Source organism: Astatotilapia calliptera, chromosome 5 (assembly GCF_900246225.1).
Source record: "Astatotilapia calliptera chromosome 5, fAstCal1.2, whole genome shotgun sequence".
Taxonomy (NCBI): Eukaryota; Metazoa; Chordata; class Actinopteri; order Cichliformes; family Cichlidae; genus Astatotilapia; species Astatotilapia calliptera.
Window position 1 is genome coordinate 5,697,301 of NC_039306.1, and position 19,396 is coordinate 5,716,696.

At 39.1% G+C, this 19,396-nt stretch overlaps 1 protein-coding gene across 6 annotated transcripts in view; it reads left to right on the top strand.

The window, feature by feature from the left end:
- Nucleotides 1-19,396, top strand: part of tox2 (TOX high mobility group box family member 2) — a 102,865-nt gene that overhangs the window by 69,278 nt on the left and 14,191 nt on the right. For all 6 annotated transcript variants that reach the window (XM_026166867.1, XM_026166864.1, XM_026166865.1 and 3 more), the window contains exon 4: nucleotides 8,059-8,346. In XM_026166867.1, coding sequence (XP_026022652.1) covers nucleotides 8,059-8,346 — 288 coding nt within the window. The remainder of the gene's footprint in view (nucleotides 1-8,058; nucleotides 8,347-19,396) is intronic.

Genomic DNA, 19,396 nt, shown 5'->3' on the forward strand with positions numbered 1-19,396 from the left:
TTTATTTGACAGTTTAACTGTTACTTTAATTACATGCATTTCACTACACCCGTAGCCGCCGACAGCTATGGTCAAGCTCTGACTGTTGTATATAAACAACTTAGCTGTAAAACTGTGGCTCTATTCATAACTTTATTCATAAATAATTAAGCTACTGTTATTGCGCTTTATGCATGAATGTTGGATTTAGTTTACTTTATGACTCTGCAGACATTTAATGAACTCCTGCAAAGATCTGTGAGCAACTAATATCATTTTAGCTCCTGTTAATACTTCGTCACATCAGAATATAGAACCAAACACCTGACAGGACTAAACATAACCTATGTTTTGTCTTGTGCAATGTTTATGGAACAGTATGTGCCGTGATCTAGCAATAGGCTTGATGTTCAAATTCTGTCCTGCAAGCATTTTCAACTTGAGTGTTTTTCATAAGGGAGGAGCTTTGATGCTTCCCTTGATTTTGTTGCAAGATTTGTTTAGTCAGCATGATAGCAGTAGACTGATAGTGAAAGCATGTGGCATGTAATGAGAACTGGAAACACTGTACTAATCTGGGTTAGCACTGAACCAAACATACTTAAAAGAGTAACTTCTATATCTGAATTTGTTGCCAACTTATGACCAAGAATTAGTATTCACATTAGCATCTCGTTGGGGTTGCACACATTAACAGTACAGCTTGCTAAGAGTGACTATGCTAATATCCTGAGGTTTAATTAATATAAATAAACTGGCATAAAGCTTGTGATAGCTGCTTGAGCTGATATCCCTGTGTTGATGTTGTTTTTGGATCAACATACTTAATGTTGGTCAAGGTTCAATATTGCACGTGACCAGTTCTGAGTGGAGATCAGCAGTTTTTTGTGTTTTTTCATGTCACAAAACTATGACATCATATGGTAGCAATGTGATTGGTAACTTGTAGTGCTGAACCTGGACCAACATTAGTTATTAATGATCCAGGGACAACACTAACAAAGGTATAGGCACCATGTTAATTTAGTGCACACAGCAGCTCGCAATTATTAGATAAGCCTGAATGTTTGCTCTTAGTGTATTTTGTCATGTAATTGGCAAAATTGTTGCTTGATGGCATATTAATGGATTAAAAGCCTGTAGTTATCAGAGTATACTTCAGAGTCAAGATACATGAAACTATCATCAGAGACATTGAATACAGTAGAATCCTGAATTGAAACCTATGGGAGAGTTTGTTAATAGCAGAGGTGGTGGTAGAAGTATAACTGAGGGTGGGAAAAGAAGCTTTTTAAGAGTTTACTTTGGGGTAAAGTTGGCCATTGGATTTTTTAAAATTCAGTTTTATTACCTGGCAACCACTAAAATTAAAGTAAATTAGGATAATGCTTCAAAAAAGAATAAGCACCCAGAGGCGTTTCAAGATGGCTGCCCAGTGGCAAGACTTAACGGCAGTTGGTGTAAAATAAATGACTTGAGGCTGTGTTAGAGAAACTCTAGGAGCTCACCAAAATCAGGTAGCTGCCTTCTGGATCGACTCACTGACCGGCACGCAGCCTAGTTAAGGCTAGCATGTTCTTGTGTACATGTAACTCCTTTTGTGGACACTTTGGTGATACATGAAGTATGACTTGCAGAGCAGAACTCTAGTGAGAGACAGGAAGGTTCATTGACCCTGGAGAGCTGTCTCCTCCACTCTCCTCCATTCACAACCAGCCTCTTATTAACAATGGCACCAGGAGTACGACGGTCCAGATGTTATTCTCCTGCTCCCACCAGCTGTGCCAGCCTCCAATACACAGCCTCATTGACTCTGAACCAGCGAGGCAAGACACTTAAGAACACACTGACACCGGACTCACACAGAGTGTGCAATCTCTTACAGTAGGTTTTTGTTTTGAAAAGGGGGATTCCTAAGAAATGTTCACAAAAGCATTTAAGAGCTGAAATGACACACACATGGACACACAAATGCCATATGCACTCTCACCCACCACATGCTCTTTACACCCCCTTCTCCTGGTGTAGAGTTAGCAGCAGAGTTATTTGTGGGTGACAAGATCCTAACAATTCTGAGAATAATGCACATTTGTTTGGATGACTGCGCCATCAGCACTCCCTTTGTTATTTTGAACATTGTTAGAGTCAGTTTGTAAGGATCCATCAACGCTTTATTCTGCTGGGTTTTTTTTTTTTTTGTCCATTTACTTGTTCCTATAACAATAATTAGTTTTGTCATTCAGCCACAGTAGCACTATTGTCCACCTCCTAATAATGATTTTTGACAGCGGGCACAGAAAAGTAGATAACTGAAGAGTCATTAAAAATTAAAAAACAGTTGACTGGCTGCTGTTTTGGGCCTTGTCGAGTCTCTCTGCTTCTTTGACGTAGTCGTAACTCAGCAATACCTGTGGCTGTTGTTAAGTGTTGTTGAACAGGCGGTGGTGTGCCAATGAGAAAAGCTGAAAAGGCTCGGGTGTTTACGAGACATGGCTGCTCCCAACATGAAGCGACAGAGGGACTCTGGAAATAATACTGTATGTGTGTCAGTATAACATTGTAATTCTAAATTCACACTGTCACACAATAAGTTTGCTTGGGATTCTAATTTGAAAAGTGGGATTCATCTCTTTCCCCATGCAGCTTGATTTTCTGCTTCTTCCTCTCCGGTTCATCCTTTCTCCTCTCACTCTCTCCAGCCCTCTTCTCCACCCACACACACCAGTATCAACATCAGCATCACTCTAGATGACTATTGGGAAACCTGAGCTATCTTGTGCAACCATGGTTTACTTTTTCCAGCTGCACATACTGGGGATCACAGTTTTCACTGTATGGCATCTGCATGTCATTACCACAACAGGGTCCTGAACTCTTTCTGTGTTTCCAACAGCAAATACAGATATTTTCAAAATAAATATCAGCAAACAACTCAATTTGACACTAACACTTTTCTATTTTATCATGTTTGACAGCTATTTAAGAAAGATTTTATTGTTGTGTGTCAATTGAAAGTTCAGCAGCAATTATGTGGTTCTTATAGTTGACAGTGCTTCTCCATTAGTTATCTCTTTTGCCAATATTAAGTGTTTTTTGATAGTGAAGAAGAAATAGAGACAGCAAGAGCAAGGAAGGTCAGTAGCACATTTTTATTGGATCAAATTAATATGGAACAACCCCCCAAAAAAATATTAGCCTCAGAGGGCAGTTAGTTACTCGGCACTTCCATCCGTTTGCAGGATAAAAAGAAAGCATATGAGAAACAGAAAGAAACAGAGGTACAAGGGAGATTGTGTTTGTTATTTGATAAAGCCTCCCTTATAACCTCAGCATGTTGTGCAATAGCGCTGGCTCTCCTTCAACTCCGCGGCGTGCCACTTCAAATTAGTCGCTTGTGGAGAGGGTCTGCCCCATCTTTGCAAAATGCATTAGTACACCACTCAGAGCCTCATACAGCCTAGGGTTAAACACAAATTATATCATTTCTGTCATCCAATCAAATCAGAGCGACCTCTTGACCTGCGAGATGAGTCAAATGCATAATGAAATATGACATGACACAAAAGCTCTGATTCTAATCTGTTCTGACACGCGATCAGATGAGGATGACCTCCTGACCTTGACTGACAAGTGAGACGGGCACTTGGAACAGGATATATGAAGGAAGAAAAAGGGAAACTTAAAAGGAAAGGGGAGAAACACGTGCAATTAGAAAGGCTGGTTTGAGTCAGTGGTAGGTTAGTTAGTAATCAGCTCAGGGTCTGGGGTGAATAGGGCCATCTGCATCTTTTGACTTTAGACAGTTGGTGCTCACCTTAATTATTCTCTCCATATTTTCCTTTCTTCCCATTTGTTTCTCCGTGGGGTTTATGTCTTTGAAAGGGTTTATTTCCTCTCTCCTCACCCTCCTGTGCCACTCATTCACTGAACACATCCCAAGTACAGCATCTCAGTCCCCAGAGTTCCTGTTATGATTTCTGAACAGTAAAATACTGACAGATAAATAAAGCAGCTGGGCTGTTTTAGAGGGAGATGAGATGACAGAGGGATGGATAGGAAGGGGGCTGATCGGGGTCTAAGGAACGTGGAATAGGGCCAGAACTATTGGGGCTTCACAAGGGACAGAGCTGAATGGGCAAGCCAAGAGAGGAAGAGGAAAGTGAAGGTGTAGGGTGGCTGTAACTGGATCTCCTGCCCATTTCCATTCCCACTCTTGTAAGATATAGTAGCAGAGGAACAGCTATGGCTTTAATTAAGCCTGAGTTGAAGGAAAGAGATGGATAGATTAAAGAAGACGCTATGAGAAACAAGAAAGGGTATCAACAACAGCAAGCCAAGAGTTCACAGCTCTTAGATTATGTGTTTGAAAATAACTGATCTCTGTTGTCAGACAAGCATTATTTGCCTTTGCTGTATTACATTAAAACAAGAGCTTTGTGTACACTAGTAAACAGGATCATTTTTGAATATACAGTATAAGCCTCCTTTTGCGAGAGCAGTGACAGAGGGAATAAAAAAGTTGATGCTCTTAAATTCATCCCAAAGATAAATCCACTGTTTTCTTCATAAACCGGACTGCATGGAGTGAGAGATAACAAGGCCTTACTTGGCTTGCAGAGTGCTGCACGGTGAATTTTGGGAAGGTGTCAGAACGAAGAGTGCCAGAGGTGATGGAAGCAGTGATGTATGGGTATTTCAAGCATAAATCACTGCTTTGACAAAGCTCTTCAATAAGCAGATAAGTCCATATTAGCGGCGAGACAGATATGTCATCGTCTGTCTCTGAGCCGTCGGTCCCACCCTCTTTGCGAAACAGACGTTGACTTGGGAGGACACCGGACTCTTTCGTCCATGTGGAACGCAAGGATCCGGTCTGAAAACACAGCACTTACTGTGTCACTTGATGTCATGCTAGTGGAGATATTCCCAGTCTGTGGCCCACCTGTCAAAATAATGTTTGTGTCATGAAATTCCTTTGATTTCAAGACGAAGCTAAAAAAAGCAAATATTGTGAATACAGCTGAAAATAATGTTTAATGTCATTATTATCTTGTCATTATGTGTCAGATTTAAAATGCTAAAAAACAAAGAATATTTAGAGTTGTCACTGAAAGAGGACAATTAGTTAGTTATCAAAATAAACAGTAGTTTATTATCTGTCAGTTGCTGCTTAATAGCCTGATAATTTTATGCCAGAGCAACATTATGCCAGGAGGTCCAACATTATGCTATGTAATGTTGAAAAAGGTAAGTAGCTTTTAACCGAACATATGAATTGCAATTGACAGATGAGAATTTTAAAATGGATGTGCAATTTAATATTAAATGGGCAATGTCCCAAATCCTGATTTCTACAGGCATCATAACAATAATCTAATAAGTACAAGAATATAGAGATAATGAGCCATTAGCCACAGTCAATATCATCTCCAGAAGGCCTTGAATACTCAGGCAGTGTTACAGAGGGAGGGAGAGATCTGTGCCAAATAAAAGACAAGCTGGAAAGCTCCCCAATCAATGTTATTTTCTCTCTCAGTCCCAGACCAACTGTCTATTCATCTGTTTCTTTCAAATGAAAGGTGTGCTGGTATGTAACACTTACAGTCGAGAGATCTGTCTCTTAATTAAAATGTTACAGATTGCATTCGCTCGCACTGAAGACAACATACTGTGTATTGGAAATAATGTTCCCTATAGTGTACCGCATTGATCAGATGAGGAAAATAAAGCATGGTGAAAAACAGAGTGTTGAAAATAGAATCTGCTGCTTTTTGAAGGAGAACAGCCCCGACTATTGAAAGTAAACCAATGATGAGTACCTCAGAGGAAAAAAGGGAAAAAAAACAGGGGCTGCATGTTTGAAAAGCTACTTCCATACTAGGACACATGCTGGTCTATACGATCCATCATATACATTGCCTTGGTTTGGATTTTACTTTCAAAGAAGAAAAGAGTATACATTAGCCACAGTGTACATGTGGCTCTGTACATGCAATCTCATTCTGAATAGAGGCATATGAATAATTTATCTTGCCACAATCCAACTGGGAATGTCCTTGGTATTTACATTTTATCATCAAGGGCACTGGATGAGCCTTCATAGCAATCCAACACATGACACATCTTCTGTCCTTGTCCCTCTGCACAATCAAAGGCAATAGATGTGACCAGAAAAGTGTTTCTGTAGCTTGGATGTAGATTAATTTACTGAGAAAACAAAAGATTGATAAACACGCTACATGATGACTAAGCATGGTGGTCTTTAGATTACATAGTCTACTACAGTCAGAGTGAAGCACATGGTGGCTCAGAGGGACTCGCACAGGGACTCACTTCACACAATAGCTCCAATGTTTACAACAGACAATTTAGTTTCCTTCCAACAATTATGAGGGAAATTGAATCTCAGGAAATGTTCGTTTTCTTGTCCATTAGACCAAACAATAACACTATCCCCAAAGGTTTACAAAAACATCTGTCTTCAAAGGACAGTCCAGAAAATTAATATCAACTTGCTTGCAGGCTATGTCAGGACAAAGTAAATCAAATTGAGGCAATCGTTTACTAAATGTTACGCCAAATGAAAAGAAAGAGAGAAAAAAGAAAGAGGATTAATTCTAAGTGTGTCTCTATACTCTTGATTCAACAGTGAAAACCTCCTGTTTTTGCCATTACGCTTAAGATGTGTGCTTTAGACTTTTCTTATTTCTTCTTATTGACATTCTTATTGTTGCAAAATTAAATTTATCTCATGTGGCTTTGCGCTCGTTGCTGCACGTGGGATTTAAATAGAAAAACTGTCTTGGGTTTTTTCATTCCAAGGATGTAAAATGCTTATTCATACTACTTTATCTGTAATTGATGTGCTCAAAAATTACAAAATAGGCCATTGCACTTACCTTGATACTAAAACAGGGTTGAGAGAAAAACAAGAAAAAAAGCGCCCCGTATCCTTTCTTCTTCCTTCCATCTCCACATGCCCCTTATTTTCTAAAAGTATCTGTTTGAGAGATAAATGACCGCTCTGCTGCCGAGGATGACAGCCTACACAAAGATGATATTGAATTGATTTCAGAAATGTTGCAGAACTGACTGTTTGATGTATACTGCTAGACATGAATCATAAAAATTCTATTAAAAAACCCTTGAATGGCTGACACCAGAATATTATTTGTGATGATTAATTTGACTCAGTCATTACAATGGGAGTCAAGTTGGATCGTCTCAGACAAAATTGCTTTTCATTCCCCGTTGAATTTCCCTGCTATTTTTCTTTTCTTCTTGCTCTGTGCAGAACCCTGATCTGATTGGACTTACTGTGTTAGAGAGACAGCACGCGAATAGAGACTGTTGGTCTGCTATATTACTGATCGCTGAGCATTGTTTTGTTTTTTTGTTCCAAAATGAGTCGTTTAACATTTGAAGGAAAATTATACCTAATGTAGTAAAATGACAGATCAGAAGAACCTTTGTGGAATTTCTAGCTTGACAAAATAAAATAACACATTACAGTTAATGCTTGTAATCATAATGTTTAGCATATGCAAGTACACACACACACACATATATATTCTTTTCATGTAACTTCTGGAAAAAATGTCCTTCTGTTTGTTGGAAATGAATGCAATCTACTCAAAAACAGAATTTTTTTCTTTAGTTCCCTGTTTGGGAACCATTAGATTTATTTGTAAATTTTGCAATAGTATGGTTTTCTCTAAAATGTGAGTAGAGAATTGTAGTTGACTTGCCCATACCCTGTAGTTGCAGAGACACGTATGTCCAACCTTGCATAGAGCAATTTATCTTGCAACGCACCTGCTTTGTGACATTAATGATTTAGCTGCGAGTTTACGTTTATGGAAGTGTTTGCTGGGCGGGGCATTCACCACTCCTGACAGCTCAAGTAGCCATTTCCACTTTGCATTGTCTACTGTAGAAAAACAATAAAACACTGTATATTTCTACATTTGCAGTCTGTGTGTAATAGTCACAGGGACTTAAAATGGATTGATTTTCAGTTTCTGCTCAATGAAAACAGTGTATTTCACTTTATTTCTTTTTCTGTCTGTCCCACCACAGAGCTACACAGGTCAGACAGGTGGCAGTGGGGGAGGAGGAGGAGGTGGCGGCACTTCAAGTGGAAATGGAGCCGGGGACGAAGACTATGAGATCCCACCTATCACTCCACCTAACCACCCCGAACCTCCTCTTCTTCACCTGATGGAGCACGAGTCTACAGGCTACCTCGGTCACTCGTTGTCACACAATGGGCTCATCAACCCGTATTCCTACCCAGAGCTGCCCACACTTATGATGTCGAACATGCTGGGACAGGACAGTCACCTCGTATCCAGCCAAATGCCCTCGGTGAGTAGCGCACATTTAATCACAGTAAGAAAAATATTTAATACTTGGGAGTGATGAGTGTTGGTCTTAATCTTAAACTTAACTTGTTCTGGCTCATGCCTAAAAGAAGAAATGCAAATTATGAAGTAAGCAATGTCAACACATAGGATGAAATGATGATGGAGCAAACTTTTTTTTGTCATTTTAAAGCATTTTGTGTATTTTAAGCATGAAAAATAATTTCAATATCTTAGCCTTGTACCAAGGGAAAATGTCGTTTTCAAGGCACAGTAAATGGGGCTAAGTAGGGAACTGAATGATTGTTCAGCAGTTGCCATGTCAGCTCTAATGCATGGAGAAAAGGATTGTGGGTAAATCCATCAGCATCATATCTGCCTCGACAGCAGGCATCGGTCAATCTGTCAGGCCTTCAAACATGAATACGTGCTGATTACTCCCTCAGCTCCACACAGAACTGCTCCTCTACAAATTAGCATCTCCAAACCATAATTGCATTCATGAGAACTGTTGGAAATAGAGCAGGTTACTATCACAACAAATGAGCTCTGCAAAGCTTATGCATCAAACATATGAGTAGACTGCATTAAGCAAATAATCTGTTTAGCAGTTTAGCAGTATACCATGCACAGTGCCCTAAATGTGTAATATAGCTTGAATTTGAAACTTTGAAGTTCAAATTAATGTATATATTAATAAAGATAAAAAAGTCCCATATATATGGAAAAGATGGCTGATGTTTTGATTGTAGGTCCCAAAGAAAGAACAGAAATGGTTAATAGTGTTAACGTACGATTTTTTTTGTGTAACAGACGATGACTGGAAAGCCAGTAACTTTAAACATTCATAGCTTTATTGATACTGACTTGTATTATAAAACAATGCAGAAATAGTAACGCATACAGCTGTGCTGTTCTAGAAAAGGAGATGTTTTCTTCTTGTTCTTTCACGGTATCATCAAGTACAAACATCAGCAGTGTGTTTTGTCTCTGGCCATGTCTCAGTATCTTTTAGTTATTCTACACAATAAAGATATATGTTATACATATGAATATCAAGGTCAGGCATATTGTGTAACGTTCGTGATAAACAGAAGACAAGCAGCAATCAAAATATTTCCCAGTAAAGATCTAAACATTCTTTGCATTATATATACTTTAATGCTGGAATACTCCCACAAGGTATTGGATTCATATGTCATTTATCTTCATATTCATTTCACATTTTGGTCATGACCTTTACTGCGGAGACATTGGTTGATTGGCCAGTCTTTCCCTCTGCAGTCAGGATATTTGTTACTGCTACAGAGGGCCACACTCTGTGGTTTTAATAGATTGAATACAGCAGGCTGGGTGATAAAAATGCATGAGATTTTAAATGTTCAACTCACACATGATGAACTTGTGTTTAAAGCACATGTAATGCAGCTCCTGGTAACCGCTAGGGAATCTGATAGCACTGGTAGATAAAATGATGCTTTTGGTTCTGAAAACAGATGAAAATTATTTTGAGCACATTTTGTAAATGTTCTATGTTACATGAATTTAATTCAAATTTTGTGTGCTTTAACACATAAGCACACTAATCAGGAAACAGGTTAAGAGATATTACACCACAGTTAAAATGATCTGTGATCTTTTGCCTTTTGCAAGTAAACTCCCAAATCTTGCTACTTCTGACTTTTTATAAAAGAGCTCTTGAATACATTTGGGGATCTTTTCAGAGCTCTGCTTCAACTTCACTTCAAAAAAGCAGCATATAAAGTGAACTCTGAATTTTTTTAATCAAATAGTCAGGCTGGCAAAACTACCAAACCGTAGCAGAGGTTCATTTGTGCTGAGAACGGAGTGTCTATTAAATTGGTGCCTCACCTTGACACAGTCTGTTGAGCAGAGTAATTAAGCAAACTCTGCAGTTCAAACATGAGTTGCTATCATTATGAATATCTCACTTGACATGGGTAGATAAATAATACAGGTTCATTCGAATTTTAATCTATTTTTGGTAGCTAAAAAACACAATGTACAGTGCAGCTGTGTCTGCTCGCTTTGAACAACGTGTGTGTGTCCAAGTGTGTCTGTGCGTTTTTGTGTCTTTACTATAAACAATATATCTGCTGTTGAAATGGATCCACTACATCTGGAGGTCAGGCCTTATATTCAATCTTGAGCACATTGAAAAAAAAATCCATTAGGGTTCATCTTTCCTGCATCAGCCATTCTATTGTGGTGCTGCAGTGAGATCTGTTTTCATCAGGCAGATTCAATACGTGAGCTGGGCAATGAAAAGAGTGCAATAGAGTTGAATGAAGAAAGGAGGGGTGAGGATAGAGTGAGAGAGAGAGAGATGGAGAGAGGGAGAAAGAGAGAGCAGGGCATTGTGGGGAGGAACGCTAGAAGAAAAAAGTAACTCTTATTCAAAATGAGCGTATACGTCCAGTTTTTGTACCGCCTGGATTTCATTATTAGATATTTTAAAGATAATTCAGTTGAGTGAAATGGGGTTATTCTGTCTCAACAAAAGGCTGAGAGCCTCTGGTTTTTAAATTTGTGCCTGTGTGATTCAAGTATGAGGACATTTGAAAGTACTCCAATGCAGGTGCAACAATATAAACATGAAATAAATAGGGCAATTATATAACAAAAAGGATTTAGACTCAAGCAGCATCGCAGCAACAGATGATCATAGCTGTTGAAGAGAATAGAGAGGGTGTGTTTTGTTTGTTGTGAAAGGGTGAACTGCGGGGCTAAAGAGTGTTTAAATCAGGCAGATTTAACTGTGGCCATGGATCTTAAAAATTTATAAAAAATGATTGATTGCACATATGCCAAAGCATGAATAATACAGAACAAGACTGAAGGTTTATTGCATTTTCTTCATTGACAATAAATTGCATTAAAATACACAAATTAAGGGTGTGTGTATCTAACGCTTGGTGCTTTTAGGATTTCATTTTTCTTTCCTCCTGTTAAAGATGTAAATCTTTGAAAATATGTAACAAACGTCAAGCTTAATTTATTTGGAAAGTACATTTATGAAACAGCTGGGCACTGTAGTCTTTAGTAAATATCAAAACATGACAAAATAGTTGATTTAGAGGTTAATTTGTTGGACAAGCAGCCAGTTAATACGCATTTGCCTGCTAGAGATTACTTGTGATTACTTTAAAAAAAAACTTTCTCAGTTATTCCCATTATTTTTATTCATTTATTCATTTTAGCATTTTTGGCTGGCTTGGTGGAAGCGTGTTACGTTTTGGGGCCCAGAACTGACCATAAATGGATGAGACCAGTGAGTACTAAGCTATCAGCTAACATTAGCAAGGTAGTTATTAAGCTAGCTCTAGCATGCAGACCAGAGCTAGGTGGTCTGTGTGCAAACATTAAAACATTAAAATGAGCACAGATTCTTGGATGGGCTGTATGGGCAGTGTTCAAAGCTAGCTGTCAATCAGGGCGGACACACCCCGACTTTTGATCTATGTCAGTATCCAAAGAAATAAGGTATAAAGCAACTTTCTTTTTTTTTTAATTTAACAGGCTGTAAACATGGTTTTAAATGCAGTTAAGTGGTCATTAGAGGAACTTAAATCTTTGTCAGTTCAGAGTTTTTCCATCTCCAGAGGTTAAAAGACTGCAAATACAAAGAATATGTTAGTGTGCTCATAACCTTAGAGTTTGCCTATGCAGACAGCATTTAGTTGATTGATCACTCACTTCTAATCTCTGTATTAATTTGATAAAAGTAACAAGGGTATTTATTCATTTTCTCCACTTTGCTGCCTCTCAAAACCCTCTAAAGCAAAACTGATTGCACTTTCCTGATTTTGTAAGGAGGCCATTTTCAATTCAATTTTTTTTCTTTTTCTTTCCTTTCTCTTTTGGATGATGGTTATTGTGTCTGAAGCTCCTCCTGGTCAAACCTGATATCTTTCAAAGAGCTCTTTTCTCAATGTTTTGATGCACTTGGCAGCCCCCCCATTCCCTCCCAGCCCCCCACCTCACCACTTTCCCTCGTTCTCTCTCCCCTCTCTCCCTGTCTCTGGTGCTCTCTCTGTTAATGCCCCCACTGCCATAGCATCTACAAGTTCCAAAACACATTAGACATTTAATAGCCTTGCTCAGGTTGCATTGATCCTATCAATACAGCCCAGAATGATACACATCTCTGTTGCTGCTGATTTCTGGCCTCATTGTTTTCTGTTACATCTCTCTTTACACTAAACTATACATATATTTTATATCCACCTTTTGCCTGTGCTGTGACCACTGCATCTGCAATATGTTTAAACAGGACAGCTTCATATTCAATTATGATATATTTATAATGGTCCCCAGTTGCCAGCAACTGGAATAAATTATCCTTTTTTTCATGTTCCTCAATTGTGCATGCAGTATTAGCCATCATCAAACTGGCTCAAGTGTGATGTTTTGAATATGTAACAGATGATGAATGTATAATCAGCCAGGAGATGTTATGCATAACAGCTAAGTATTAGCTGAGAGATCTATATGCACGAGCAGCCTTAGTTTCATCAAACATCCAGGTATTATCTCCCCCCCTTTTTTTTCTTTTCTCAGAATACACGATGTGAATCTGCTTGAATGAGGGTCAGTTTATTTGTAATGAGGGCTGTGGCGCTCTAAAGATCTGCCTGCTGCATTCATATTCAAATTCCATCCTCTAATTTCTTTTGTTACAAAATTTCAATGTAAGATTTTCCTCACAAGCTCTTTATCTTCATTTGTTGAGGTTAATTATCAAGTATTAATCCCATCTTGATTGTCACGTTAAGTTGGTTGGAAGCTTGCTCTTTTTCTTTCTTTCTTTTTTCTCACGAGGTATTAAGTGCTCCTGGCAGGTGCTCGCGCTCCAAGCCTGCGTGAAAGAAATATGAGCTGCAATGTCAACTGAACTTGTCACAGACAAGCTGGGATGAATTAATGATAAGAGAGCAGAGGTGTGTTTTAATGTTTTCTCTCTCTGATGGAGGGTCTCAGCAAACGTATTATCGCATACTGTACACCTGCTGGTTTTTGTATAAACATGAAACAGAAAAAAAGTGGATTAGAGATATGGCGATGCATTTATAGAGAAAATCATGGTCCGCATTTTAAGTTTAAAGAATAAAAACTATATCAACCAGCCTTCTGAGAAAGATTATAGTTAAATGTGTTTACACTTTTTCCATATGGACTTTAAAATTGTCTCGTGTGTTTTTTTTCCGACGTGCCTTTAAAGACTTTCGGCTCTCTGGGGCTTTGCTCGATTCTATACTTTTTATTCAGATGAAGAAAACCTATTTCTCCTTTGAAAGACCTTCATTTTAAGTCATTTTTTAAAGGGATTAGAGCGTCTGCAGAAAATGATGGAACGTCTGTCGCTTTTCACCACAGTTCAACAAGCTCAGTGATAGAATGGGACTTGTATTAGTTATTCCAATGTTGATTCAGGCACAGATGATTTTGAATGATCAATGCCACGAGTGGAACAAAAATCACTTGCTTGTTTGATGGCCCCTTGAAGTCTACAGGAAAAGGGAGGGCTGTTCTTTCAACTGCTCCCCCCCCCCCCCCCCCCCCCCCACACACACACACACACTTTTTTGTGATTATTTATTTTCAAATTGTCCCTTAGGCTAATGTTCCATTTTGGCATTTCACACCGCCCTCTCCCATAAATGAACCATCACAGCCATAAATCACTGGACAAACAGAGACTTGTGCAAACCCTGAAAGGTTCAAAGATTTATGTAACACATTCATGTTTTCCACTTCCTCATTTTAGTACTCCACGGGTAAAGCCTAGCTAATAAAAGGTCCTATTAATATTTCCTGTTGCTTAGCAACGGCAGGCAGCAAGTAATAGCATTCTGTGGAAAAATAGATGACCGATAAGGAAAAATTCAATTCTTTTCTCATCTCTTGGGAGAAAGTGCCTTATTTCTCTGGCAATGTGATATGAAACTGTAGTTGTATATTAAGAAATATCCTAAAAGAAATATAGGTTATTTTCCAATTTCACCGTTTTAGAGGGATTTTTGTTGCAGCCCAGAATGGCAGCTCATCTTTTTTCTCTACCCCGATGATGTCAATTAACCTGCCAGATTAAGCTAAGAGGAGGATAAGATTTGACTTCATTTCTGTCTTTTTAATGAAAAATTCTAAAGGGATGGTGTCAAATAACACAGTCACTGGACTTTAAAAAGATCAGCTATGTGGGACAAATTGCATTTCATTTATATTGCATATGTAATTTAAACTTGTTTTGCACGAACACAGACCAGCTTCTGTTAAGTGCCATGTAAAACCTGTTCTAATAATACTTATCACCCTGATCACAGGTAACAGAAGAAGATCGTTGCAGTGGCAATTTTCAATTTAGATAATTCATCACATCATATTTCAAAAACATCAGAGTGAAATATGTGTTATCGCACACATGTTGTTGTCATTGTCCTCCTCTTATAGATTTGATAAACCACAGCGTTCAAGCAAAGAACAGAAGCTAAAGAAACAAACGCAGATTCAGCTGCAGCACATATCTAGTGTTATGAAGCAGATCCAAAGATAAGGGATTTCATATTACACTTAGCCACGCGCCCCTGCTGAGATTTATCATGCCATGAAATCATGCCCATATTGCACTATGCCCTATCTCAACAATCCATCAGCCCATTCTGCTTTCACCACCAGGAATATTCAGCTGTGGCGGCAGTGGAGAACTATCCCATGTCATCTCATGCTCGGACGCCTCCTCTGCTGTGTCACCGGCCACTAGTTCAACGCAATACTGCCACTCTTTCTGTTAATGTCTATAAGTGTGGCTTCATTCCCAGTGATTACAGTGCTGTAGCAAGCTAGTTGCTCTTGTGTTTGCCTTCCTTTCTAATACCAGACATGTATTCTGAGCTGTTCTTAAGCAAGAGACACCTTCCTCCTATTGTGCAATCACTATAAAAAAAGAAGTTTTGTAATCTGTTGCCATAATGTTTAAAACTTGAGGATGAGGTGAAGATCAGACATGTGTGAAAGTCTCTGGGCAAGAGGATTTTGCACACATCTATAACCTTGGCCTGACCTAGACTTGCATGATGCACACAGCACAATATTTTTCTTTAAGAATTGCATGGTTTTTGTTGTTTCTGTGTTCATTATTTCTGCATGCTGAATTTTTTTGTTGTGCAAGTATGGGCGCACCCACACACATGCATACAAAGTGCATTTGACACGGCAGTCAGGAGTCTCATTAGTGGGAGCAGAGGAGCCTTGCCTTCTGCTGTCAAGAGTGTGTGTCCCTACCGCTCCTCACAACCATCTCCTGCATGTCATGTCAGGCAAGGCTCTGATTCTCTGACGCCGTGCTTTGTGAGGTGAGCTCAGAGACACGCCTGGGCTGAGAGAGAGCTAGGAAAGGAGAAAAAGGGACTGTGAGAAAGAACAAGAGAGACAGAATATTTAAAGAAAAAAAAACATAAGGAACTAGAAAGAGAACTGGAGGGGAGGAAAGAGGCAGAGACGCAGAGAGAAAAAGAGGAGAGAAAGAAGCAAAGGAGGTTCTAACATTAGCAGTAATGAGGAACATGGAGGCTGGTGCCGAGGGGGACATCATGACATTACTATCTGCAAATCAACCACTGCCTTTTTGCTGCTACTGATTCACCCTGAGAGATGTTCACGGTGCTACTGTACTTTTCAAAGCAACAGTCAGCCACCAGTGAAAATGCTTCAAGGTGAACTTTAATTACATCATTATTATTAATATCCTTGTTTACTTTTTTATTACTTTAATTCTCATTTTTGTGCGTTTAAAAGTCCTTCCTGCATTTTATGTGTTGGTATAGACTGTTTTTGGCTTTGGGATTTATAGTGGCAAATTCCATTTCAACACTGCGGCTACTTTAGGCATTCTTTGAGTAAACTGCTTTTTCTCTCTCATAAAGTACGTGCTAAAACTCGTAATTATTCCCTTATACTGCTGGTTTGTGAGGTATTGCTGTTTTTCTGCCAGATTAATTACAGGATCACAGTTCAGCACGGGAGGTGCAAGAGCAAGTGTTTGATATTTTTCCTTTTGACTAGCATGTAATTGGAACGATTGAAAGTGACCTTAAAGTGTCTTGTTTTGGCAACACGGTGCCGTTGCCAAGCTAATAAATAAAATGAGGTTTTAATAGTGTGTTAGTAAATACAGTTGGCTGGTACTGTACCTTAAACAGGGCATCACACATTACATTAAATCAAAGCCACGTTGCCTTATGGCGTAATACAGATAATAAAATGTAGTCTTGACAACTTTCAAAACAATTTCTTACAACAACACTGATTCCCCTTCTAAAACATCCTGGCATCTATTGCCCATCATGCCTCTGTACTTAGCATCTGTCTGGTGTCACAAGACGGCAGATACAGCATTTTGCCTCTGCCTTTATAGTTAAGTAGAGTATGATTCATGAATCCACTCTCTTCTTCTCAGCTTGTGTAAATGACCCTCTTGGGTATATATAAGCTTGATAAACCAAAGACATGGATGAAGGGAGAGAGACAGAGGGATGGAGTGAGGAGGAGGTGGGAGGGGCGGGAGGCTCGACGGCTCTTTGAGGAACAGAGTTGTTAGCGCTTTGCCCTCGGGGTGAATGAGAAGTAGCTTTGAGGGCTGAGAGACCCAGGGTTGGCTCCCCCACCTAAAGGCGTGTTTACCACCTTGTTGCGCGGCGGCTGTGCTTTTGAAGGATCATTCTTGAACGCGCCTCTAATTAAAGCTGTCATGGCTGGGTGCCTGCAGGGATAATGTTCTATTATTATAGTCATTTGTTTCAATTAAACGCTTTCTGATTTTACAATAGCAGCCGTGAACCTGTGTGAGTGAGCCATCACTCTAAACAAGATGGCTCCAGTCAAGCAGGGAGTGAGGAAAGACAAGTCTCGGGACTCACACGGGCATCGATCAGTGAATATCGAAACAGGGCGGAGCGGGAGTGAGAAAGAATTTGAAACCTAAATTGGACAGATATCGTGTAGCATTGAGAAAACAAAATGCCCCATCGTTTAATTAACTTTTGGTTTTCATTTACAATTTGAAGCTAGTCAACTAAAAGTGAATTGACTCCAGCTCTACACAAAGTACTTAATTAAAAACTGACAGATTTATTTTAGATGGCGCTAACAAGTTAAAACATGACAATTTATTGATCCTATAGCATCCACAGATGGGTTTATTATGAAGCTACAGTAATAAAGCCTGCATAGCAATCAACAAGCTTATTTAAATGATGAAACAGATGCCACTCTGGTATAATCATCAAAAGGACAGAGCAAGGTTAGCTGTTTTACTCGCCTCTGGTGCGCATCTCTCCTCTTTCTCCTTGTAGCTGTGTATAGGACTCTCTTCTCCCCTTCTCTCATCTCTGTGCTGGTGGTCAAATCCCCTTAGCTAAATCAAATGGTGCAGGCAATTGGAGCAGCCGTGAAACCATTTCAAAGGTAAGGTCAGCAGGAGCAGGGGAACAATGGCTTTGTGATATTCCATCTCGCACACAATGTGCTACACATAATTGGAAAGCCTTTGTTATTTGACTCCCATTTGACTATGATGTACAAGATGTGAATACAAACACGACAGGCGTAACGATGGCAGAGGAACACGTTCACACAGAGTTTCCTGGCTTTACATCACAGTTTAGGTCTGCCTGGCTGCTCGTCACCAAAAAGTAATACCTAACTGTCCCCTCGCTAACTTTGCTAACTTTGATTTTACTACTTAGGTCGTGTGGCTTTTTTCTCTTATAGTTTCTGTACTTTTTCTCATGTTTTCTCTTTTTAGCTTTACCGCGGCGTATTTCCTTGGTGTTGTACAGAAAACAGCTACATTTCTGAAGGTTAAGCACAGATACAGCAATACCCAGCAGAGAGCAGGAATCCAACACTGTAAAAGTATTAAAAAAAACATTCAAAATTTTAGATGAGTTATCAGATTTACTCACTCAAAATGATAACATGATTTTTATGTTGTGTCACAGATTATAAAGCCAGTGCTCTTAATGTCAAGACTCCATGGAAAGTCAGTATGTGTTACATGCTAACTGCAAAGAGCACTGACCAACTAAATCCTGTTACTCACTGTGCACTCCCACCTCTTTCTATCCTCTTGGATGATACCAATAAGAATTAGCATACAGTACCTATGGCAACCAGCAACCTTTGTCAGATTCTTTCATAATATTTATACAGCCGTCTGCCACTAGCTTTATTTAGCTCTAGCTTGATGGCGCTATGTGATAACTTCTTGGTCTTTCTGTCTCACACAGGTGAAAGCCAAACTAAACGCACTCTGAGACAATTTCAAACAGGATGTTGAAATTACAATTAAATTATCACAGTGGGGGTGTCTTGAGTAATGAGTTCAGGATCTGTTATATCTGGTTTTAGTAACTATAAGAAGATAAGTCAGTCTTTCATACTTTGGAATGGGACAATTTCATCCTTATATAGAACATCTTGTGTTATTATCTTCACAAAGAGTGGAATAGTTTTGGTGTTTCTGTGCTTCCTGATGACTTGCTGCTTCATTAGCTCGAACGGAACATGCAGCTTTAATGAAAATGGGGTTCATGAAATATGAGAGCAAACATAAATAAATACCCATTAAATAAACAAATAGCAAGTAGAGTCAGTGTTTTTTGCATTTTTTTATTTTGTTTGTTTGTTGGTTTGTTCTTATCTATAGTAACGGAAGAAACATTGCAACTAACTTTACTATCCCTAGTAAGCAATGCATGCGTGTCTGTAAATCCTGTTTATTTATTTATCTATTGTCTCTACTGTTGTGGGGCTGGCCAAATATTCACGACGCTGTGGCGTCTTCCCCCTGTGAACTCCGCTGCTCTGCATGTCTCCTTCTTGTTTACATTAAACATGGTGTGACTCAGATTAAAGGGTGACAATTTTGCCTGGAGGCTGTTGCTATGGAAATGCATCTGCTATAGCTATGATAGGCCATTCATGTTTGATTAATTGGTTTTTCAGTGCTTCTTGGTTTGTGAGGACCCTTAAAG